We start from the raw sequence: 24,392 nt of genomic DNA on the forward strand, positions 1-24,392 counted from the left end.
CAAAGAAAAGGACTCTCTATTTTTAAACTTTTTTTGGTCTTTTTGAGACAGGGTCTCCCTGTAGCCCCAGCTGACCTGGAGCTTGCTATGTAGACCAGGCTGGCCTTGAACTCACAGAGATCCTCCTGCATCTGCCTCCCAAGTGCTGGAACTAAAGGTATGCACCACCAGGCCCAGCTTTTTAACATTTCTGTAATAACCATTATCATTCTATATTACCTACTATTCAATAAGTACTTTTAAAAATCACTAGGGGTTGGAGAGATGGCTTATCAGTTAAGAGCCCTGGCTGTTCTTGCAGAGGACCTGGGTTCGGTTCCAAGTACCACATAGTGACTAACAACTGTCCTTAACTCCAGTTCCAGGGAATCAGATGACCCTCTTCTGACCTTTACTACTCCATGGGGACTACACAACACGGTGCACTTACATACATGCAGGCAATACACTCACAACATAAAATAAAAATAATAGGGGCTGGAGAGGTGACTCAGTGGTTAAGGGCACTGACTGCTCTTGCAGAGGACCTGGGTTTGATTCCCAGCACCCATATGGCAGCTACAAACCATCCTTAACTCCAGTTCCAGGGGAATCCAAAGCCCTCTTCTGACCTCCACAGCATTGCATGACACAGGTGCGCTCACATACATGCAGGCAATACACTCACAACATAAAATAAAAATAATAAAATACTTTTTTTTAGAGTCTCTAGTTATCCCATAATTGTCTTTTTATGTTTGACTTGTTCAAGATGCAAACAATGTCATCCGTCAACTTTTCCCTATGTCCCTTGTTTTTTTTTTTTAATTATCAGCATACTTGTTTTAAAGAGGGGAAGGACACTTGTCCTTTAAGTTTCCCACATTCTGGACTTGGATGACGGCATCCCATATTGATGTTTAACATGTTACTCTGTTCTCCATATTTCCCAAAATGGTTAGATCTGTACATGTGCTCTCCAGTGTGGATAATTTGAATTAAGATGTCTATAAATGTAAAATACACACTGACTTTGAGGATTTATTATTAAGAAAGCATGCAAAATATATCAGCAATAGCTTTTCACATTCATTACACAGGAAAGCAATATTTTTAGTATCGTGGGTTGAATAACATTTGAAATTTCCATGACCTTACCTCCCGTGAATGTATTTTTAACATTTCTACATTCTGATTTAGTTTTCCCAACAACTCTGTATGTCAAGTTTAGCAGGTTCTTTCATCCCCACCTTATAGATTAGGATACTCAGGACAGATGGATTGAATGAATTGGTTAAGTATCCATAACCTCTAACCAAAATTTTGTGGGATTCTTTTTTTTTTTTTTTTTTGGTCTTTTTGAGACAGGGTCTCCCTGTAGCCCCAGCTATCCTGGAACTCACTATGTAGACCAGGCTGGCCTTGAACTCACAGAGATCCGCCTGCCTCTGCCTCCCAAGTGCTGGGACTAAAGGCGTGCACTACCACGTCCAGCCAGAATCTTTTACGGTATGCAAAGGTGCCCCTTGTTTCTTTCTGAATGTTTTCCTTGGCTCTCTTAGTGTTGAGTAAAGTTGTTGACCATTTTGAGTCACAGAATCAAGAAGGACTCAAGAGTTCATACTTAGATTGGTATCACTCAGGCTCACTGTTTGGTTACCTTTTCATCCTTTCTGGAGAATCTTTCTAGTGCTAAAGATGGGAGATATTGGATTGATTTTTAATAAGGAAGGATATCAGGGCATTATTTCATACACCTATAATCACCCTGTATTCCAGAGGAAGGCAGATCATGAGGGTAAGGCCAACCTAGGCTACAATAGTAAGTCCTCATCCCAGGGATTCAGTGACAGGAGAGGATGTTGCTTCCCTGATAACAGTAGGGAAACCTTGGGTTGTGGCGCTCTCTCTCTCTCTCTCTCTCTCTCTCTCTCTCTCTCTCTCTCTCCTCTCCCTCTCCCTCTCCCTCTCCCTCTCCCTCCCTCCCCCCTTCCCCTCATCTTTTTGATGGCCTTGAACTCACAGAGGTCCACCTGCCTCCACCCCCCGAATGCTGGGATTAAAGGTATGTGCCACCATGCCTGGCCTCTCCCTCTCTTTTCATTTACTGTCTCTTCCTTTGTCTTGCCCTTCCCACCCCGCCACTATTTCTGATGAACATGTTCCTAGAGGTACACCATGGTCCACCATATCCAGAATTTTGCCAGTCCTAGTGAAGACCAGTGAGCACCTCTCACCAAGAGCAAAGCTCAGGAGCAAATAACATTCCCTTGCTACAGTTACACCTTTTTAAAAATGAGAGGGTTGGGGCTGGAGAGATGGCTCAGGAGTTAAGAGCACTGACTGCTCTTCCAGAGGACTGGGGTTCTATGCTCTCTTCTGGCCTCTGAGGGCGTTGTATACACAGATACACTTACAGACATGCAGTCAAAACACCTCTACACGTAAAATGAAAATAAATAAATATTTTTTTAATTTTTTTATTTTATGTGTATGCATGTATTGCCTGGATGTAGGTAAGTGCACCTGTGTCGTGCAATGCCCACAGAGGACAGAAGAGGCTATTGGATGCCCTGGTACTGGAGTTACGGACAGTTGTTAGCTGCCATGTGGGTGCTGGGATTCAAACCCAGGTCTTCTGCAAGAACAGTCAGTGTTCTTAACCAGTGAGCCATCTCTCCAGCCCCCATAAATAAGTTTTTAAAGATAAAAATGAGAGCTGGAAAGCTAGGTGGTGGTGCACGCCTTTGTTCCAAGTACTCAGGAGGCAGAGGCAGGCAGATCTTTGTGAGTTCAAGACCAACCTGGTCTACATAATGAGTTCCAGGCCAGGTTGGGCTACAGGAAAACCCTGTCTCAAAAAGACCAAAAAAAAAAAAAACAAAAAAAAAAGAGAGCCAGGTGTGATGGCACATACCTTTAATCTCAGCACTCAGGAGGCAGAGGCAGGAGGATCTCTGTGAGTTCAAGGCCAGTCTGGTCTACATAGTGAGTTCCAGGTCAGCTAGGTCTACAGGGAGACCCTGTCTCAAAAAGAACAAAAAATAAATAAATAAAAATGAGAGGCTGAGGGCCATTGAGATGGCTTAATGGATAAAGGTGCTTGCCACACACAAGCCTGACAACTTGAGTTTGATCCCTGAAACCCATGTAAAGGTGAAAGAGAATTGACTCCACAAATTTGTCCTCTGGCATCCACGTGTGCCTACACACACACACACACACACACACACAAATATGATGATGATGATGATGGTGGTGATGATGAAGAAAAGCCAAACATGGTGGTATAATCCTCTACTTCCAGCACTTGGGAGGCAGAGATAGCGGATCTCTGAGATTGAGGCCAGCCTTGTCTGCATAGTGAGTTCCAGGCCAGCTGGAGCTACAGGGAGACCCTTGTCTCAGAAAAGAAAAAAAAAAAAAAAAAAGGAAAATAAAGAACTAAAATGAGAGGGCAGTGTGAGGCAATTTTTCAGCACCATTCTGCCTCTGATATAGAATTTCTCTTGCCCACTCAGGTTATATCCAGGTCTCAGCACCATTCTGCCTCTGATGTAGAATTTCTCCTGCCCACTCAGGTTATATCCAGGTCTCAGCACCATTCTGCCTCTGATGTAGAATTTCTCCTGCCCACTCAGGTTATATCCAGGTCTGTACTCGAATCTACACCTATAGGTGTGCATGTAGAGTAGGGGGAAGGGGAAGTGGCTATAGATATTTTCTCTACATGATCACACCAGGAGTTGGAAAGATTGTGAAGAGAACTAGGCAAGTTAGACTTACCACTACATAAGCTTAGACTCCAGGAACTCAGGGTAGGTTCCTGGGTTTATGTCTCTCACTACTCAGAGCTAATCTAGGATCACCACCTCTAAGCTGGGAGGCCCTTAGCAAGACCACACAGGATGGTATCTCCCAGTCTTGCTTGGTTTTACATATTGAACAGAAATGACAGGACATTTTGACCGTCTTTTAGGGAAATTGCCTGAGTGTGCATTATTTATTTATTTTTACATAATCTTAAGGGTTTCTAAATTTTATGTGTATGTGTGAGTGCATCCATATATGTAGATGTACCATGTGCATGCATGCCTGGTAGCTGTAGAGACCAGACCAGGGCATCAGATCTCCTGGAACTGGGTAGTGGGAACCCAACCTGGGTCCTCTACAAGAGCAGCAAATGTTCTTAACCATGAAGCCATCTCTCTAGCCCTTAAGATTTATATTTATTTTTTATTTATGTTAAGTATATATCAATGTGTGTGTGTATGCTGTGTGTGCTTGGGTGCCTGCAGAGGCCAGAAGAGGGCATTAGATAGATCCCCTGGAGATAAGTGTTACAGGTGGTTGTAAGATGCTTAGTGTGGGTACTGGGAACCAAACTTAGGTCCTCTGGAAGAGCAGCAAGTGCTCTTAACTGCTAAGCCATCTCTCTAGCCCTCTGAGATTTCTGTATTTAAGAAAAATAAGCTTGGAGCTAGAGAGATGGCTCAGCAGTTAAGAGCACTGATTGCTCTTGCAAAGGACCTGGGCTCGATTCCCAGCACCCACATGGTGGCTACAAACCATCCTTGACTCCAGTTCCAGGGGAATCCGAAGCCCTCTTCTGACCTCTGCAGCATTGTACAACGTGGGTATACTCACTTACATGCAGGCAATACACTCATAAAATAAAAATAATAAAAAGAAAAAAGAAAAATAAGTTTTAGCCAGGCATGGTGGCACACACCTTTAATCCCAGACCTTAGGAGGCAGAGGCAAGTGTATCTTTGTGAGATTGAAGCCAACCTGATCTACTTAGTAAGTTCCAGGCAGGCTGGGACTAGGGAGACCCTTTCTTTCTTTCTTTCTTTCTTTTTTTTCAAGATTTTTTAAAAATATTTTATTATTTTTATTTTGTGCATCTGCATGTATTGCCTGTGTGCAGGTAAATACACCTGTGTTGTGCAATGCCCACAGAGGACAGAAGAGGCTGTCGGATCCCCTGGAACTGGAGTTATGGACAGTTGTTAGCTGCCATGTGGGTTCTGGGATTCAAACCTGGGTCTTCTGCAAGAACAACCAATGCTCTTAACCTCTGAGCCATTTCTCCAGCCCCTGGGAGACCCTTTCAAAAAAATAAAAAGAAACTTTCTGTGGATATAGCATCTGATGTGTTATTTACTTGACATATGACACTTGATACGCTTGTTACTCTTCCACTTTACAGCTGAAGGAATGTATCCGCGCACTGGACCAGGAACATACTCATACTCCTTTCAGGCAGAGCAAGTTAACCCAGGTAAAGTTAAACAAGGGCTTTGAGTTTCTTCTGGTTATTTGTTGTTCCTTCTTCCATTATTTTGTTCATTTAGCAGAGCATCCATACCAGCAAGTCATGAGGCTAAACATACTGGGGAGAAGAGAAGGGAAGTGTCATTTTCCCTGCAGGAGCTTTCAGTCTACTAGGCCTCTGCAGAGGGAAAACACGGGCAAAGGTATCTGCAGCACCAGGGCAGCTAAGTCCTGAGAAAGTCACCATGCTCCTCTTGTCACCACTGTTCTAGTTTCATTGTTACTGTGAAAAAAACACTGACCAAAAGTGACTTAAGGTAGAAATAGGTTTATTTGACTTATACTCTGTATTAGCTACTTTTCTGTTGCTGTGATAAAACACCATGACCAAGGCAAGATACAGAAGGAAGAGTTTATTTGGCTTACAGTTCCAGAGGGGTAAGCGTCCATTTGGGGGGGGGGGGGGCGGTTCACAGGAGGCAGCAAGAGCAGAAAGCTGAGTGCTCACATCTTTAAGCATGAGCAGGAAGAGAGAATGAAACTGGAAATAGGGCAAGGCTATGAACTCTCAAAGACCACCCCCAGTGCTGTGCTTCCTCCAGCAAGCCACACTTCCTAAACCTCCACAAACAGCACCACCAGCTACTCAGGATCATGTACCAAGTGTTCAAATACTTGAGAGCCTATGGGAGACATTTTTTTTTTAAACCACCACATACTACCAGATCACAGTCCATCACTGAGGGAAGTCAGGGCAGGAACTTAAAAAGCCGAAGTGATGGAGGAATACTTGCTAACTCCCTTCCAGACCTGTGCTTAGCCAGCTTTTTAATACAGCCCAGGACCACCTGCCCTCTGAATATGCTGTTCACAGTGGGCTAGGCCCTCCTGTATCAATTAACATCCAAGACAACTCCCCAGAGACATGCCCACAGGCCAGTCTGATCTGGACAATCCCTTAATTGACACTTCCTTCTCAGATGACTTTAGGCAATGTCAAGTTGACAATTAACTAAGATAATACCTTTCCATGAAGAACTTTATTGCAGGTATGGAGGCATATACCTGAAGTCCAACTACTTGGGAGGCTGAGACCAGCCTGCACACCATAGCAAGACTGTGCCTCAGAAAATATAAGCAAATAATATGCTGAATATCATAGTGTGTGCCTGTGTTCCCAGCTACTCAGGGTGAGGCAGGAGAGTTGCTTGAGTCCATAAATTTGAGATCAGCCTGGGCAACACGAGATGCTGTCTGTTTACCCCTCTCCCTGCTTCATGCTGGGTATGGTGGCACATGCCTTTAATCCCAGCACTTTGGAGGCAGAGGCAGGCAGATAGATCTCTGTGAGTTCCAGGCCAGCCTTGGCTACATAGTAACATCCTGTCTCAAAAAAAAAAAAGTTATGATTGTACTATTTTAAAGCACTTTTTCTATTATATATGTAGCTCCATGGGGAAAAGTTTTAGAAGATAAGAAAAGCCAGCATTGTGTTATAACTTTCCATGTTATAAGAGTGTCCATGATGTGACCATTTATTGTTTTTATAGTTTTAAGAACATGCTATCAGGAATCAAAAAAAAAAAAAAAAAAAAGCTTGGCATGATGTGAGCTTTTCTCACTGAACCTGGAACCAGCTCCAGCAATCCTCCTGTCTCTGCCACACCTCAGCACTGGGATTATAGGTGCTCACAGCCATACACAGCTTTTTACATGAGTGGTGGAGATTTTAACTTGGGTCCTATGCTTGAGGAGCAAGTGTTCTTATCCACTGAGCCATCTCCTCAACACCATAAATGTTGGATTTTCTATGGCTTGTTTGCATTTCTCTGATTACTGATGAGTATCTTTTTCTGTTTATTGTTATTTGCATTTCTTCTTTTCTGAGATGCCTTTTATGGACAGAAGGGGGATAGCTATAGCCAGCATCTACATGCATAAGTAGTCAATATGGCCTTTGTTCATTGACCTATCTTCTGGTTTGGACAGGTCCTGAAGGACTCTTTCATTGGCAATGCCAAAACTTGCATGATTGCCAACATCTCACCAAGCCATGTGGCTACTGAACACACACTGAATACTTTGCGCTATGCTGACCGGTAAGTTGGCTCCCAGATGGCAGGTTGTATGTATGTCACATGTATTTGTGTAGTTGTTTCTCTCATACACAGGGATTTGATGTTGAACTCCACAGCTACCTTCTTGGAGGAACTAGTAATTTGAAAAATAGGACCTGATAAGCCCAACTTTTGGAGGCATGACAAAGAAAAATGGCACCTTTCTCTTTTCAAAAATTGACTCCATTAGTAGCTCTTCAATGGCTACTAGGAAATGAAGTGTTAATCTAGTGTGGTAAAATCCGAGCTTTTCTTCCTGCTGGCTTCAGCCCTAATTCTAGGAGATAGGATACGTATTTCTTGTTCAGGAAGAATCATAGAGTTATTAGGTCCAGTAAGGACCAATCTTAACACAGTAAGGATACGGTACGGCCCTGGGAAGGGTAGGAAATTTCCAAGGGCTTATCAGAAATTGGTGGCAGAGCTGGCACCTCTTTTAAAAAACAACAAATATTGAGTGTGGGAGGATAGCGTGCCACAGCATATATGTAGAGGTCAGAGGACAGTTTGTGGGAGTCAGTACTTTCCACCTTGGGAATCAAACTCAGATTGTCAGGCTTGGCAGAAAGGACCTTTAACTACTAAGCCATCTCTCTCTCTCCAGCCCTAGAGCTAGCACCTCTTGACTGCCTAGTTAGGCTTCTTTCTGAAGGGACTGCCAGTATCCCTCCTGTCTCTACCTTGGATGTAGTCAATCAATGTGTCTCTTACAGTAGTTAAGACATTTTTGATTGTTATGACTGAGGAATAGTGCTACTGGCATTTAGTGGGTCAACCAATGAGGCTAAACATCTTCAGTACACAGAATAGCCCCTACAATAAAGAATTTTATCTGGCTCAAAATGTCAATGGCGCCAAAGTTAGGAAACCCTGGGAATATATGTAATCTTTTCTTTAGTAGAATTAGTACAATCTGCTTATTTTTGTATGATTTATTTCCTGAAATGCCCAGCAGATTTGAGGGAATTCACCTTCTCAGAGAAGCCTGACAGGGAGCACTTTGCAGGAAAACAGAGCTCTGTTTGTGGAATTATATGTGAATAGTAGACATGAACTCTTCAGCCCATCTTCAGAGCATGTGGCAGGATCCTGAGTGAATATAGTGTAGTTCTGAGACTTGTATTCCTAACCTGTCCCTCATATGGAGCCATGGTGATTTCCAAAGCTCTTCTAAAGCACACCAGTACTCAGGAGGCAGAGGCAGGCAGAGCTCTGTGAATTTGAGGCCAGCCTGGTCTGCATAGAGAGTTCAACAGGCCAGCCAAGGTTACATAGTGAGACTCTTTCTCAAAAAACAATGGACTGGAAAGTTGACTCAGATTAAGAGCACTTGCTCTTCTTCTAAAGGACCCAAGTTCAGTTCCCAGCATCCATATGGTGGCTAACAACCATCTGAATTCCAGTTCCAAGGGATTTGATGCCCTCTTCTAGCTTCCATGGGTGTTGCATGCCTGGGTGCAGGTAAAACACTCATAAACATAAAATAAATAAAATTTTAAAACAAAGCTGGCTGTGGTGGTAACACCTTTAATCCCAGCATTCAAGAGACAGAGGTAAGTGGATATCTCTGTGAAATTGAGGCCAGCCTGGTCTATACTGAGTTCCACACCAGCTGTGGCTACAAGGGGACCCTTTTTTTTTTTTTTTTTTTTTGGTCTTTTTAGAGACAGGGTCTCCCTGTAGCCCCAGCTGGCCTGGAACTCATTATGTAGACCAGCGTGGGCTCAAACTCACAGAGATCTGCTTGCCTCTGCCTCCCAAGTGCTGGGATTAAAGGTGTGCACCACCATACCCAGCTTTTTTTGGTCTTTTTAAGGCAGGGTTTCCCTGTAGCCACAGCTGGCCTGGAACTATGTAGATCAGGCTGGCCTTGAACTCACAGAGATCTGCCTGCCTTTGCCTCACAAGTACTGAGATTAAAGGCATGCACCAGCACGACCAGCAGGAGACCCTATCTCAAAAACACAAAACAAAAAACTTCTAATTCGAGAGTGTTAGATTCCTGCTTATATTTTCAGAGACAATATTGATCACTTTTTAAATTCAAGTTAGTGGGACACTCATGTTAGAATAGAATGTACCCTTTCCCCTTTTTTTCCCAGACTGGAAAAAAACAACAACAAAAAAACAAAAACCCTCCTAACCCTTGTAATACTTCTCTTGGGTTTTTAATTCCCTGAAAGGGAATCACAGGCATACAAAATTATACATTCAGCATTTTAAATGTCTGTTTACAGGGTCAAAGAACTGAAGAAAGGCATTAAGTATTGTGCTTCAGCTACCAGTCGGAATCAGATACCTGGAAACTCATCTCCAAAAGGAATTCAGAACTCCCCCGTCACCCTGCCAGGGGACAAGAGTTCTCCAAAAAAAGTTAAGCTGGGACTTCAGCAGTCAGTTACTGTGGACCCTGGCTCCACAAGAGGGAGAGCCCACCCTCTGGCCAGCCATGCACCCAACATCCCCTTTTCCTCTGTCCCTAAAGTCCCTGGTAAAAGGGGTGTCTCCAGAGGGAGTCCTTTACAAGAGCTGGACACAAAGGCTAGCCATTTCAAAGGAACCATGCGGTCTGGGCATTTGGCCAAAAAGGGTGCAGAAGAATCAGTATCATTGTGCTCTGAGAAAAATCAAATTGGCAACAAGACTGTCACTGGCTGGGTTAGCAGAGCCTCGGGCCCAGAAGGCCTGCGGCAGGGGAAGCTACCTGCCAGATGTAAAAAGGTGCAGACTGTGCAGCCAGTACAGAAGCAGCTCGTGTCACAAGTTGAGCTCTATAGCAGCAGCCACCACTTAGCAGAGGACAGTCAGGAGAGCAAGGGGGGCATGCCGTCCAGACTTAACTCTGAAGCTTGGACCGACACCCTTCCACATCAGAAGGAAAGGGAGGAACATCTGCGCTCTTATCACCAGCAGTTCCAACAGCCACCGCTTCTCAAGCAGAAGTTAAAGTATCAACCACCAGAAAGGTTTTTATGTCAACACAGGCCCTCAGAGGGTCAGCTCCAGGATGAAACTGTTGCCCCCCTCCACTCTAACCCTGAGAGCCATGATGGAGCCCAAGCCGAGGACCTCGATGACAGTGATTTCAGTGAAGATTCTTTCTCACATGTCTCCAGTCAGAAGACCACAAAGCAGAGGAATACCCTAGAGAAGAGTGAAAGCTCGTTCTTCCTTCATCAGAACAGGGAGCAGTGTCCAGAAGAACAGACAGCAGAAAGGCGACAGTGCTTGTTTTTCAGCTCTGGGACAGATAGTGATGAAAAGGGTCCAACTGAAAGCTGGGTATATTCCAGGGACCCCATAATAAGCCATAAAAGAGCAGCACTCAGTCAGAGCCACAGCCTAAGTAAGGACTCTGCTTCCTCAGGGCCTTCTCCCAGAGATAACCTGGCAGAGAAGCCTTCCTGCTCACAAGTAGATCATATGTACCACCAAGAAAGAGCTCAAGCCTTTGACATTAGACAGGCGGCCTTCAGAAGTGAGGTTTCTGGGCAGGCTGAGGGCAGCTTGGCATCCCCAGAAAATGATTTATCCTTCTCACTATCCCACATTGCAATTCCTGGCTCTCCAGACCAAAGAGACGCCACACCACTGAGAGAAGTCAGTGAACACAGTATGACTCAGGCATCTGAAATGGTACAAAGTAGTACTCCTTTCCAAGAAGACTCTAGAGAGCACCTAGATATTGCTTCTGGACTAATGGCACCTCTCACTGTGTCCCTCCTGAAGACCCCTGAGGAGGACCCTTCTCTCTTGGAACAGCTGGCCCAGGATGGAATTGTGCATGGTCTCATGGCTGAGATCACAGGCGGCCCAGCCGTTGGGCACATGGTATCATCTTCTAATCAAGAGACAACCTTGCCAATGTCTCTGGAAACTGGGCACCTATGGCTATCCTCATCTCCCCCTGACAATCAGCCAGGTGGTGATCTTCCAGCTCTGTCCCCATCACCCATCCATCAGTATCCACCTGACAAACTGCCCAATAGGAGGGCCTGCCTCAGCAGAAGACCTGCACTCTTCCCCCAGAAATATGTGGGTGGTGAGCCATATGATGCTGATGCCGAAGAGACTGAGCTGAGTGGCTCCTGGGGGTTCCCAGAAAAGCCCCTTTCAACCATACATACTGGAGTGCCCAATTCTGGACCTTCACTCACCTCGTGTACAGGAAGTAGTGATGTAGCTGGTTACCCCTGGGCCCAGGAGAGAAAATATCCTACACAGTTTGGTTGGCAGGAGTGTGGTTCATCCACAGACCCCACAAAGCCCTGCTATAATGAGGACATCTTGTGGCTCAAGCGCAGGCCAATCTCAAGATGCTTAGCATTGCTAGACTCTCCCCTGGTCCCTAGCTGTTCTCTCAAGGCCTTGGGGACACTCTGTCAACCCACCCTGGAGCAGGCACAGTAAGTTGAACTTTCTCCTTAAGACTTGAGCCCCTTCAGTGCCCCATTCTCTCTCTGGCTTAATGTAATACACAAAGAGAAGGCCATGCATGGAAAAAGAGCTTGCCTCTGGGTGGATGATCTTGCTGCTTATCAGTAGAGTCCGACCAAAAGCAAGTTATTCGGCTTTTAGCTCAGACCTAGAAATGAGACTAGACCTTGTGCCCCTTTCGCAGGGAAGCCACAGGAACTAGGCAGCTCTGAGACAAGACCAGGGAAGGGGGCAAGGGGTAGCTAGCTGGCCCTGGTGGAACGCTTTACCACAATGGGCAGAGGGAGTTCCTAGCCTGAAAATGTGACTCAATTTCCAAAGGCTGCCCCAGAGAGGATGGGAGGACAGGAGGGATCACAGTTTCCTCTCCCGTCTTCCCAGGCAGATGGTCATCTGTGCACACCAGGAACAGCTAGATGAAATGGCCAAGCTAGGCTTCAAGGAGGAGACCCTGATGACCCAGTTGGCTTCTAATGTAAGTAGCCTTGGTTGGACACGAGCAATTCAGGAACACTAATTACTGTTGAGGTCTTCTGCCTCCTTCTGCCACATCATCAGAGGTATGGGTACAGGTGGGAGAAGATGGTGCTACACTGTCCATTCCCAAGCTAAATGGTTTCAAGACTCTTTCCTTAGCCACTCTACCTTCCTAGTGGCTTTTGGGGGCCCCCACCCGTGATTTTAAGTAATGACCAACGTGCTGCCTACAACATGCAGACAAGGATTTTCTGTGTAAGCACCCCTTAACGGAATATACCCTCCACCTACAAATTGTCTCAGATGCAGAGAAGGGGGCCCCACCCAATGCCACAGAAACTCTTCCAGGTTTTCTCCTGGAAGGAGGGACTAGAAGAGATGATCTGGCAGAGGACCAACAAGAGAAAAGCACCAATTGTCTTTTTCCCCTCTCAGGATTTTGAAGATTTTGTTACCCAGCTGGATGAAATTATGGTTTTGAAGTCTAAGTGTATCCAGGGTCTGAGGAGCCAGCTGCAGCAATACCTCACCTGCCACAGGCCAGCTGCAGCCCCTGAGAGAACAGTGGCATCTTAGAGGAAGATCTCACACTGGATGGACAGTGCACTCTGGGACTGGAAGAGACGCCTACCAGGGCCTCCTGCACATACCCACTCCCTGTTCTGTCTATGCTAGCCTCACCCCAGCCCCAGCTACTCAGGGACAGACCTCTATCTCCTCAGTTCCCTAATTTCATGACCATCTGTAAGAAAGGAAGGGCTAGCCTGAAGAACTTAATGCCCCCTCCTATTCTTTGGGCTCAAAAAGCATTTGCTTAGCTAACCACATCTATGGGAATATGTCTGGATTTAGTAACTGTAAATTTTCCAATGTTTGAGGATGAGAGTGGGATGGTCACTGGTAACCTGGAGATCAGGTCATAAGAAACACAGCATGCTGAGCCAGCAGCGTCATCAGCTGACATGTGTTTTTCTGTGCTAGCCAGGCTGGCGAGGCAAGCTCTTTTCCTCACAGTTTTTTGGGAGAGTAGAGATTTTTTGTTTTTTGGTATTTTTGAGACAGGGTCTCCCTGTTGCCCCAACTGTCCTGGAACTATGTAGACCAGGCTGACCTTGAAAAGATCTGCCTGCCTCTGCCTCCCAAGTGCTGGGACTAAAGGCATGCGCTACCCACGCCCAGCCAAGATTTAGTTTTTGAAGATATAAAATGAATAACCCTTCCCATCTTTAACAGCATTTGGGGTGGGCTTTGCACTTACAGTCCCTCTCTTCCTGCAGTCCAGTTTGGAGACATCAGAGTGCCTATGGCGCTGCATTTTTCTTTCTCACTCCCCTTTGCTGAGGTGGCAGGCCTCACTCCTGCCTGTGACTCCTCACCACGACCTCTCCTTGTGGTGATTAGATGAGCTGAAGGGTCTCAGTAAGTCCACTGCTAGGTCTGCATCTTCCAAGACACCACGGCCAGCCATCAGTATCTTGACAGTGAGTGCAATAATCAGTAGTCTGGACTCTGCCATAACTCTACACAGCCATACCTTCCAATGAGTTTTGCTTGCTGTATTAACTTTTGTGTGTGTACAGGTATAGGGTGCATCTCACTGCTGATTTGGCTAAACAAGCTGGCCATCAAGCCCGGGGGATCCTCCTGTCTCACCTCCCCAATGCTGGATTACAGGTACACGCCACTGCACCAGGCTTTTTACAGCTCCTGTATTACTTTTAGCAGAAAGAAGCTCTAGGAAAATAAAGCCACCTCCAGGGGTCCATCACTTTTTAAAGTCTTCCCCTAAGTTGTTAATAGTCATGTGGACGCCCACTACCACATGAATTTAAGAACCGTCTAGCTGGGCATGGTGGTGCATGCCTTTAATTCTAGCACTTGGGAGGCAGAGTTTGAGGTCAGCCTAGTCTACAGAGTGAGTTCTGGGTTTTAAAGAGGACTGCCTAAAAGGCCAGGATAAGCCAAGTATGGTGTTTCTCACTTGTAATCTCAACATTTAGGAGGCTAAGGCAGGATGAGAACTATGAATTCCAAGCCAGCATGAGATACAGTGAGACCCTAGCTCAAAAAATAATTTAAAAGACCAAGGGTTAAATGGCTCTCCAACTACTTGGTCTGCCCCAGGCAGTGCTTGAACTAACCACCAGAGGGTAGCCTGTTTCCAGCTTAAGGCTCTGCAGCCCATCACATACACACTAAAGACTAAAGAGACCATTCCCAGTGAAAAGCCCCGAAGTCAAGTGGGCTAGTATTAAAGACTAGAAACTTTAGGGATGCATTCTGTGGGCTCCAACAGGGTTACGAAACTGGGGAAGCACACTGGTCTTGCCTGGGGCTGCAAGCATGGTGGTGCTGGCAAAGGGGCTTTTCCTTATCTCCTAAAGGAATTCCTTTAAGTCTAGCCTGTCTTACCTCCATACTCTGGCAGGAAAGCAGTATGTCCTTGGCCCAAAGACTGAGCTAGGTCAGGTTTAAACAGATCCTTATCTGTGCCTGCACTTGTAACTTAAGTCCAGAGAAGACTAGACAGGCCTCCAGAGGGAAGAAAATACTGAAATGATAGAAAAAGCCTAGGTCCTGCTCCAGACCAGATGACTTTGCCATCCTCCCTCCTGAGTGAAACAGCTCTTCACAATGAAGTTACCACAGCATACCATACCTTTTAGATTTTTATTAGTTCTCTGAAGAATCAAAATAGTTAGCAAATTATTTTAGATTCGTCAAGACTATGTATATCCTTTGTATTTAGATCTTTAATGGTGTACAACATAATACAAACAAACCAAAGAGACTGATTTCTATGCCTAGGTGTTACTCATTGTGTCGTCCTAAAGTAGGGCTGGAGGCTGTTCAAAAACGGGGGTTAGTGCTGGGTGACTTAAGTTGTGGCCTGTTTTCTCACCCACTGAGTGGAAGGGGCCAACAATTATTTAAAATGACAACAGCTTCCTAGAGCTGGGGCTCCAATGCCCTGGGCAGCAGAGGATTGTGGTCTAAGCCAAAAGAAACAGTCTGGACAGGGAAGCATGGGAACTGCCTGGCAGAAGAGGCAGACTTTGCCCCATGAGGAAAAGTGCATCCTTTGTACCTCAGAAACATTACAGAACCAGTGTAACACTAAGGACTGTTGGAGGGAGGGGTAGACCCTGAAGAGCCTTTCACTTGCATTCAACTTAGGTTAATGTTCAGTCTGCCAGTGCAGTAGAGGGGAAGCATCTAGTAGCCCCAGTGCAGCAGCAGCAGAGTCTGGCCCATCCTCCTTTCTCCCCAGTCCTCTTGGAAGCAAGACCAGGTTTTGGCTGCAGATCATAGAGACCCCAGAAATATCTAAGTATTCTTTCTGAAAGGCCAAGGTGGGAAGGACACTTCTCAAAATACAAATATGTTTAACATGGAAGGAGCCAGGACAGGCCTGGGGCATTCATATCCCCAGATCTTCCTACTTTCTCCCCAGTTCAGGTCCTGGGCTCACAGAGACTGACAAGTATAGTCTCCACACCTGACCACCTAACCCCCCAAAGAAAATCTGGTGTCCCTTCTCCTTCCCCACAGGTGAGCTGTTCAGGGCCTCCTAGGGGATAATCGTTCCGTGGCAGGGCTTAGGCAGGGTCTGGTCTCAGCTGGCTCCAGCCCGGGCCATGAGGTCTTCCAAAGCATTGTCCTGGTCATTGTTGTGTAATAGCAAAACTTCCTTAATGTCTTTTAGTTCAAAGCCCATTTCCTTAAATTTGCTCATTAACTGAAGAAATTCCATCATCTATGGGAAAGAGAACAGAAATTAAAGGAACAGACACCCAGGCAAGCTGAATGCAGAGGAGTACTGGCAGTAGAGGAATATGTATTCTTCAACCAGAGTCCCATGAGGTTCTACCTAGTAAGCAGAGGTGGGCTGTGTACCATAGCAAAAGGATTTGATACCACAACCCACGTCCTTCCAAGAGCCATGCCTAGTCACAACTCACTTGCTGACCTCTCTCTGAATCCCACTGTCCACACCAATAATCCCACCAAGACAAAGTATTGAAAGGTTGCTCTCTAGGGAGAAGAGGTGACAAAAAAACCTAACAATGGCCAAAACCACCCAAAAGCTTGGCAATTTTCCCTTTCCATCACTGTGATTCTTCAACTCACTGCTTCATCTACACTGATGGGGCCCTCATCCTGTCTCACAGCAGTCAGTGGCAAGGAAGCAGGGTGCTGGACCAGAGGACTATGGACTTTGTCCCTTTATCCTTTTGCAGAGGGTTCCCATGAATGCATAAAGGTTCTCACCTTTTCTTCTGAACACTGGTGCATCTCCAGAGCCTCTTCCACTAAAAGAGGGTCAAAGCCTTTCTCACAAAGCTGTCCATGTGCGAAGAGATAGTCGAGAATCTAAGAAAAGAAACGAGGTTTGAGTACCTACTGCCACTCTTGCTGAAGTCTCTGCTCTCTGCCCCACCCAAGTCAGATCCTGGACAGGACTGGATTTTGTTCCTTGGACTGTGGTCAGTACAGCATAATCTCAGTAACTACTTAGCACACCTTCTTCACTTGAGCAGCCATTTCCCAAAGGCAGTGCTGTCACAGCTGACTCACAATTCCAAGAATGTCAACTTCACAGCCAGGGCATAATCACAGTTCTTTTTTAAAAAAACCTCATGTCAGAAAATGCCCCCAAGGTAGAAGACTACAGTATACTATTCAGAACTTCCTGGGCAGCCATGACAGGAATGGTGCCATATACTTGTAATGCCAGCACTCAGGAGATGGCAGGATCAGGAGTCAAGCCCAACCTCAGCCATACAGTAAGTTCAAAGTCTGACTGAGCTATACAAGACTATCTCAAAAAAAGTTTCTAAACTGAGACATCTAACCGTATACCCAGTTTTGTCCTCTGGAGATACAGATAAAGGGGTAACTAGATGACAAGCCAACAGCGCCAGTAGCCACCCCCAGGTTTCCCCTCAGTCCAGGTCTCTGAGTAGTCTGCAAAGGCATACTGCTGCTCCAGCTTCTGGTCTCCCTGACAGTAATGCCCCAAAGTCCCCACAAACCCGTAGGTGAGGAGGCTGGTGCTGCAGGGAGAGACTCAAACAAGCAGATCACACCCCCAACTTGAGATCAGAAAGCTCCTCTACCACACCCCTGAGGACCAGCACCTCACCTGTTCAATATTCTCTCCTTTCTTCTTCATGGCTCTCAGGACACATTCATATGGGTAGCCCATGCTGACTACTGTCTCCACACACTGCCGCTCACTAGGAGACAGTGCCTGCAGTTCTGAATAGGCCTGGGAACAGCTGGGCATGTTGGGCACTTGTGACACTGAGAAATTCAGAGGGGTGACCTGGTAAGTAGAAAAAAAAGATTTAAGTAAGATGACTTGATGCTCAGGAAACATGTCACTGAGGTAGGGCCAGGTACTGTGAAGAGGCAGTGAAGATGTGTACCAGGTACCAAGCCACGAGGAGAAAAGGCAGGAAGATAACTGAAACACTGGGTGCCCTCACCCTCAGCCCCCTGCAGAGTGAGAAAGCACACAACAGCACAAGCTGTTCCATGCCCAATACCCCTGGCTTAAAAAGTTCTGAGTTTGCCAGGCATGGTAGTGCATGCCTTTAATCCCAGCACTTGGGAGGCAGAGGCAGGCAGAACTCTGAGTTCAAGGCCAGCCTGGTCTGCACAGTGAGTTCTAGGCCAGCTGGGGCTGGCTACAGGGAGACCCTGTCTCAAAAAGACAGAAAAGAAAAAAAAAAAAATCTTAGTAAAATGCAGATTAAAAAAAAAAGGTATGAGTTTAACCTACCCACAGGACTAATGTCTGAGCTGGCTGTGCTAATTTCTTTCCAAGTCTCCATTAACCCTTTCCCAGCCACTGTATCTGAGTCCTAAAGGGATCATTCACATCAAACTCCCACTCTGGAATAGACTATCCCAGTCTCTCTCCTGCTTCTACCACTGGTCTGAGCAGAGGCTTCCCATGCATGTTAGCTCAGGACCTCAGGGTTCTTGGGGTACTTACTTTGTCCTACATCACACTCTGCTTCATTTCCTGCTAAGGCAGCAGCATGCTGTTCTCTGGAGCCATGATGGAGGGACTATTAGCCATACACAGCTGACTCCAGGCCAGTGTACTTCACTGGCTACATACAGCCTGCTCCCTACCACAGGATCTCACTAACCCTTACCTAACTGGTGTACACCTCTGAAGTATAAGGCACAAAAGGTAGCTCAGCTCATTCCAAAGCCAAAGGACCCACCCACCATGGGACATGATCACAAGCCTTCATTATTTAGCTCAGTTCCCAAGAACATTTTATAAATTCTTTAATTCCTTTTTCTGGTGGAGGAGAGTGAGGTAATAAGAAGTCCTCTGTCCTAGAAGCAAGTTCAAAATTGGATTACTATAACAATACGTTTTCAAACTCTGCTGAGGAAAGTCAGGAAGACTACAGGCCTTTAAACCACTGGTTTCCATTTTACTACTACTTACAACATGCTCTAGGCAGTCCAGTCTCAGAGGCTTCAAGAGATTACAGGAGCCTTGGAAGAGTAAAAGCTCTATACACAACCAATCTAACCACTTTGCAGGCCTTAGGATTCCATCTCTCTCTAAGAAGAGGCCCTGCTTGGGTCAATAGCACCAGCATTAAAAAACCAAAGAATGGTCTCACATAACTAAGCCCAACCAAAGAGTTAGTGCTGTTGTTCAAATAAGTGCCTTTCCCATAAAGCCTCCATCACAACACCTGGTGGGATGTGGGCATATGCTTCTAATTTAAAATATGGGCAGTCTTGCCGGGTGTGGTGGCAAACACCCTTAGTCCCAGCACTCAGGAGGCAGAAGCAGATGGATCTCTGTGAGTTCAAGGTTAGCCTGGTCTACACAGTTCTAGCCAGCTGGGGCTACAGGGAGACCCTGTTTCAAAAAGACCAAAAAAAAAAAAAAATTGTGCACACTATGCTGTTGGGAATGTTACTTGGTATCTTTCAGGTAAACTTAGCCGTATGTAAACCTGAAGAATGATCAGATTCTTTGATCTAGTTGCATACTTCTAGTGACCTAGTCTTGGGAAAAAATAAAGTGCGAACTGGTATTTATGTTTAAGAATTGTTATTTCAGGGGCTGGAGAGATGGCCCAGCGATTAAGAGCACTGACTTCTCTTGCAGAGGACCCAGGTTCGATTCCCAGCACCCACATGGCGGCTAATGACCATCATTAACTCCAGTTCCAGGGGAATCCGAAGCCATCTTCTGACCTCTGTGGCACTGCATGACACAGGTGCACTCACATACATGCACTCACACACATAAAAATAATAAGCTGGGCATGGTGGTGCATGCCTTTAATTCAGCACTCAGGAAGCAGAGGCAGGCGGAACTCTGGGAGTTCAAGGCCAGCCTGGTTTACATAGTGAGTTCCAAGACAGCTGGGGCTACAGGGAGACCCTGTCTCAAAAAGACCGAAAAAAAAACCAAAAAACCAAGAATTGTTATTTCAGCTAGGCGTGGTGGCACACGCCTTTAATCCCAGCACTTGGGAGGCAGACAGAGGCAGGTGAATCTCTGTGAGTTTGAGGCCAGCCTGGTCTACATAGTGAGTTCCAGGACAGCTGGGGTTACAGAGACCCTGTCTCAAAAAAAAAAGAAAAGAATTGTTATTTCAACATCATTTGTAATAGATATTAGGGATTGACTAAATATCCAATAGATTATTATAATAAACAGCCATATGACTTTTAAATGTCACAAATCAGACATGGCAACACACCAATAAACCCATCACCCAGGAGGCTAAAGCAGGAGGATCAAAGCCAGTCTGAACTAAAAGGTTTATTAAAATCTTGTCTCAAAAAAAATAAATAAAATGCCATTGTAATAGGGCTTGGGGCTGTAGGTCAGTAGTAGAGCATGTTCAAAGCCCTAGAGTCAATCATCAGCACTTCCCAAAATAATTCAGTGGTTTATATTAAGTGAAAACAACATACATATGTGTATATACATTCTTTCCTCTCCCTATCTGCTCTTGCTTTGCAGTCTAGTTTGTCCCAGACCTGGGGGAACCTCTTGCTTCAGCCTCCTGAGTGCCAGGATTACAGCTACCATGCCTGGTTTAAGATGCATGGCTTTGTTTTTGTTGCTTTGTATTTTTGACAGGATCTCAGCCTGCCTGGAAGTCACTATATAGACAAGGCTGGCCTCAAACTTGAAGAGATCCACCTGCCTCTGCCTCCCAGGGAATGCACAGGATTTTATAATTTGTGATTATTATTTATGTGGATGTGTGCACGCACATGTACATGGCAGGTGCCACAGGGGCCAGAAGAGTATCAGATTCACTGGACCTGGAGTTACAGGCAACTGTTGAGTCTCCAGAGGTGGGTGCTGGGAACCTAACTCAGGTCCTCCGGAAGAGCAGCAAGCAATCTCAACCAAAGAGCCATCTCTCTAGCCTAATGCACAGAATTTTAAACATTAGGACTGAGGAGTTGCCTTAAACAGAGACAAACAAATGTCTCCTTCACATAATGCTTTACGAATCAAACAGGAACATAATCCAGAAGACCCCAAATGGACAATGTTTAAAAGAATCCCTTATTGAGGCTGAGGTAGGAGGAGGTTTCTGAAGTTAAAAGATAGCCTGGGGTACAGAGCAAGACTGTCTACAAGTACTGGCTGCTCTTGCAGAGGACCCATGTTTTGTTCCCAACACCCACATGGTACCTAACAACCATCTATAACTCCAGTTCCAAGAGATCTGACACCCTCTTCTGACCTCCCCAGGCATTGCATGACATGGGTGCACTTACATACATACATACATACAGGCAACTATAATATATTCATACATGTTAAATAAAAATAGTAAAAAAAATTTTAATTATATATATATACTGACTAATGAGCAAAAAGTAGGAAGTATAAAAATGATACCATTCTAAATACAAATATTAAATCTGTATTTCAAATATTTTGTTTTTTGACAAAGTCTATGTAGCCCTGGCCAGTCTCGAACTCACTATGTAGACAGGCTGGCCTCAAATGCACAGAAATCTGCCTCCTCTGCTTCCCAAGTGCTTGGACTAATGGCGTGGTCCACCACACCCAACTACTTTTCAAATCTTCTAAAAAGTCTGGGTTCTCTTAGGATTTAGAAGGTAGCCATTTTTGTATGGCTACCCAGCCTTTAAGTCTTACCTCTATCAGGATGGCTCGTCTACCAAGTTTTCCCAATGCCTCCTTTGCAGCCCACTTACCTTGTTAGTGCACAAGTATGTGCACTGCAGGCACACTCCCACCAGCATTCCTACAGCATTTTGATCCCACTTCTGGCACATAATACATTAACCTGAGCTCCTAGAGCTTAGTTCCATGTTACCTGTATTTCTGAGCCCTGAGGGGCAGACTTTGGACATGGCACTTTCCCTCACCAACAGTTGTGAACACATGGAAGTTTAAGATTTCCAAAGCAGAGTTTCATTTAACACAGCACATTGGGCAAACAAATCTTCAATGCCTCTTCAAAAAGCCCACTAAAGGAAGAAGACGTTCAGTTGGCAGAGTGCTTACCCAGATTGCACAAAGCCCTGGGTTCAATCCCCAGCATCACATAATCATGTGCATGCCTGTAATCCTAGCACTCAGGAGGTAGAGGCAGGAGGATCACACTAAGTTTGAAACCAGCCTGGGATACATGAGACCCTGTCTCAAAAAAATTAAATTTCTTGGAGCTGCAGAGATGGCTCAGCAGCTAAAAGCACCAGCTGCTCTTGCAGAGGACCTGGGTCTGGTTTTAATTGCCAGGCATGGTGGCTAGTGCCTGCCTGTAATCCCAGCATTCAGGAGATAAGCAGATCATCTTGAGCTATATCTCAAAAAAGGAAATATTCTGAAAGCCCCTAAAAAACAAAATAACTAAATCTGTATTTATAAACGTCAAATGATACTTCCTCAAAGAAATCTCAGAATGTGGAAAACATGGACAGACAGTGATCAGCAATGAAGTATATAGTAAGCAAGTGGTAGAGCGGGAAGAGTCCATCTACAGCCACTCAGAACCCCAGCATGCTGCAAATGCAGGAAGTACCAAGCCTACTAGAGTAGTAAGACACAAAGTTCACATTCATCACACCCTCTACAGGAAGCACATTTTCAGAAAATGTGAACCAGAGACCAAAAAGGACTAAGGACACCTGGCATAGTATCCTTAGGATGATAGAATGTAAGAAAGAATGAGAATTGACTAAAAGCCTATGCCAGCCTTTCCTGACCTCCTCCTACAGCTTTAAAAGCAGACTCAATCTCCTGCCTCCCACCCACTCCCCCTTCTCCTAAGGTCATAAACCTTCCCAGTTTGCATCATTTTGGTGGTTGCCCTCAAAGCAAACTTCCAACCTACAGTGAAACCTAAGGATCAGCAGCACATCTTCAACATGCACCCTTGATTTTAAGTACCTCAATCTTAAAACATGAACAAAAAAGCCATCAACAGGAGACACCAAACCATCAGAGGGAGCAAGTAAGCCTTAAAAAGAAAAAGTCGGGGCTGGAGAGATGGTTCAAGGGTTAAGAGCACTGACTGCTCTTGTAGAGGACCCAGGTTCGATTCCCAGCACCCACATGGCAGCTACAAACCATTCTTAACTCTAGTTCCAAGGGAATCCGAAGCCCTCTTCTGACATCCATGGCATTGCATGACATAGGTGCACTCACATACATGCAGACAATACACTCGTACACATAAAATAAAAATAATAAAATATATAAAAAGAAAAAAGGATGGGGTCGGGGCTGTAGTCAGTTGTAAAGTGCATTTCTTGGCATGTACAAGGCCCAAAGTCTTTTAACTTTTTTTTTTTTTTAACAGTTAAAGGAGGGCCTGGAGATGGCTCAGTGGATTAAGGACTTGCCACCAAGGCTAATGACCAGAGTTCCTTCCCCAGAACCCATATTATGGAAGGAGAAAAATGGCTCCCACAAGTTGCCTTCTAACCTGCACACGTACTGCACACGTCTGCAGCCCCCAAATCAATAAAACTGTGATTTAAAAAAATCAAAATAAGTTTAAAAAGTGCGTGGTGGCGCATGCCTTTAGTAACAACACTCGGGAGGCAGAGGTGGGGGGATCTCTGTGTGTTCAAGGCCAGCCTGGTCTACATAGTGAGTTCCAGGCCAGCTGGGGCTACAGGGAGACCTTGCCTCAAAATTCAAAGAAAAAAAAAAATCTACAAAAGTTAAAGTAAGTGCAAAGAAACTATTCCAGGCTGTGGATGCAGCTCAGCTGGCAGAGTGTCTAGCACACAGGATCCCCAGCACAGCATAAAAGCCAGACACTGTAGCACACATCTGTAATTCCACCAATCAGAAGGCAGAGGCAGAAGCATCAGAACTTCTAGGTCATCCTAGTTACATAACCATTGAGGCCAATGTGGGATACTTGCCAAAAAAACTAAAAAACACTATATAAATTTCAAAACTAGTTTATATAAAACAAGGAAACGAAAAGCTACAAGAGGAAAAAGAGCCACCTTAGTGGTGTACACCTGTAATCCCAGCATTCAGGAGACTGAGGGAGGAGGGTCAAAAGATCAAGGGCAGGGCTGGGAGAGATGGCTTAATTGGTAAAAGGCTTCCTGCACAAGGATGAGGATCTCAGTGGGTGATGCAGGCCTGTAATTCCAGTGTGTGGGGGAGAAACAGAGACAGGAGGAACACTAGGGCTCACTGACCAGTCAACCTAGCCTAATCAGCAAGCTTAAGGTTCAGGTGGAAAATGATTGATGATACCCTCTGACTTCCATGCACACATGTGGGTACACTATTACACACAAAAGGTCAAAGATAATTTGGTCTACATAGAAAATTCCAGACCAGACTAGGCTACCATAGTGAGACTCTGCCTCAAAAACACAAATAAAAAGTAGCAGTAAGAGATACAGAGAAAATGCCAGCAGAAATCATTCACTGAAGCAGCAGACAGCAGTGTGCACCCTAAGTCCGGCTACTAGAAAGATGGAGGCAGGAAAGTCATTGGAGTTCAAGGGAACCTGAGCCAACACAGTGAAACCAACTCCTTCCTTCATCCCCATCAGAAGGAAGGAAGGGAGGGAAGAGGGGAGGAA

The 24,392-nt window shown here is 45.3% G+C and overlaps 2 protein-coding genes across 5 annotated transcripts in view; one reads left to right on the top strand and one right to left on the bottom strand.

Moving 5' to 3' along the window:
- Window positions 1–12,975, top strand: part of Kif24 (kinesin family member 24) — an 81,598-nt gene extending 68,623 nt beyond the window's left edge. Inside the window, exons 9-13 of the mRNA XM_029568002.1 lie at window positions 5,192–5,263; window positions 7,246–7,355; window positions 9,611–11,779; window positions 12,192–12,285; window positions 12,723–12,975. Of these exons, the coding sequence (XP_029423862.1) occupies window positions 5,192–5,263; window positions 7,246–7,355; window positions 9,611–11,779; window positions 12,192–12,285; window positions 12,723–12,863 (2,586 nt within the window). The 3' untranslated portion in view covers window positions 12,864–12,975. The remainder of the gene's footprint in view (window positions 1–5,191; window positions 5,264–7,245; window positions 7,356–9,610; window positions 11,780–12,191; window positions 12,286–12,722) is intronic.
- Window positions 12,976–14,943: 1,968 nt separating this feature from the next.
- The window catches only part of Ubap1 (ubiquitin associated protein 1), a 52,995-nt gene continuing 43,546 nt past the window's right edge, over window positions 14,944–24,392 (bottom strand). For all 4 annotated transcript variants that reach the window (XM_029568005.1, XM_008842460.2, XM_029568003.1 and 1 more), the window contains 3 exons: window positions 17,434–17,616; window positions 16,560–16,661; window positions 14,944–16,044 (listed from right to left, as the gene is read on the bottom strand). In XM_029568005.1, coding sequence (XP_029423865.1) covers window positions 15,904–16,044; window positions 16,560–16,661; window positions 17,434–17,616 — 426 coding nt within the window. In that variant the 3' untranslated portion in view covers window positions 14,944–15,903. The remainder of the gene's footprint in view (window positions 16,045–16,559; window positions 16,662–17,433; window positions 17,617–24,392) is intronic.

This window comes from Nannospalax galili, unplaced genomic scaffold (genome assembly GCF_000622305.1).
Source record: "Nannospalax galili isolate Female #2095 unplaced genomic scaffold, S.galili_v1.0 scaffold341, whole genome shotgun sequence".
Classification (NCBI taxonomy): Eukaryota; Metazoa; Chordata; class Mammalia; order Rodentia; family Spalacidae; genus Nannospalax; species Nannospalax galili.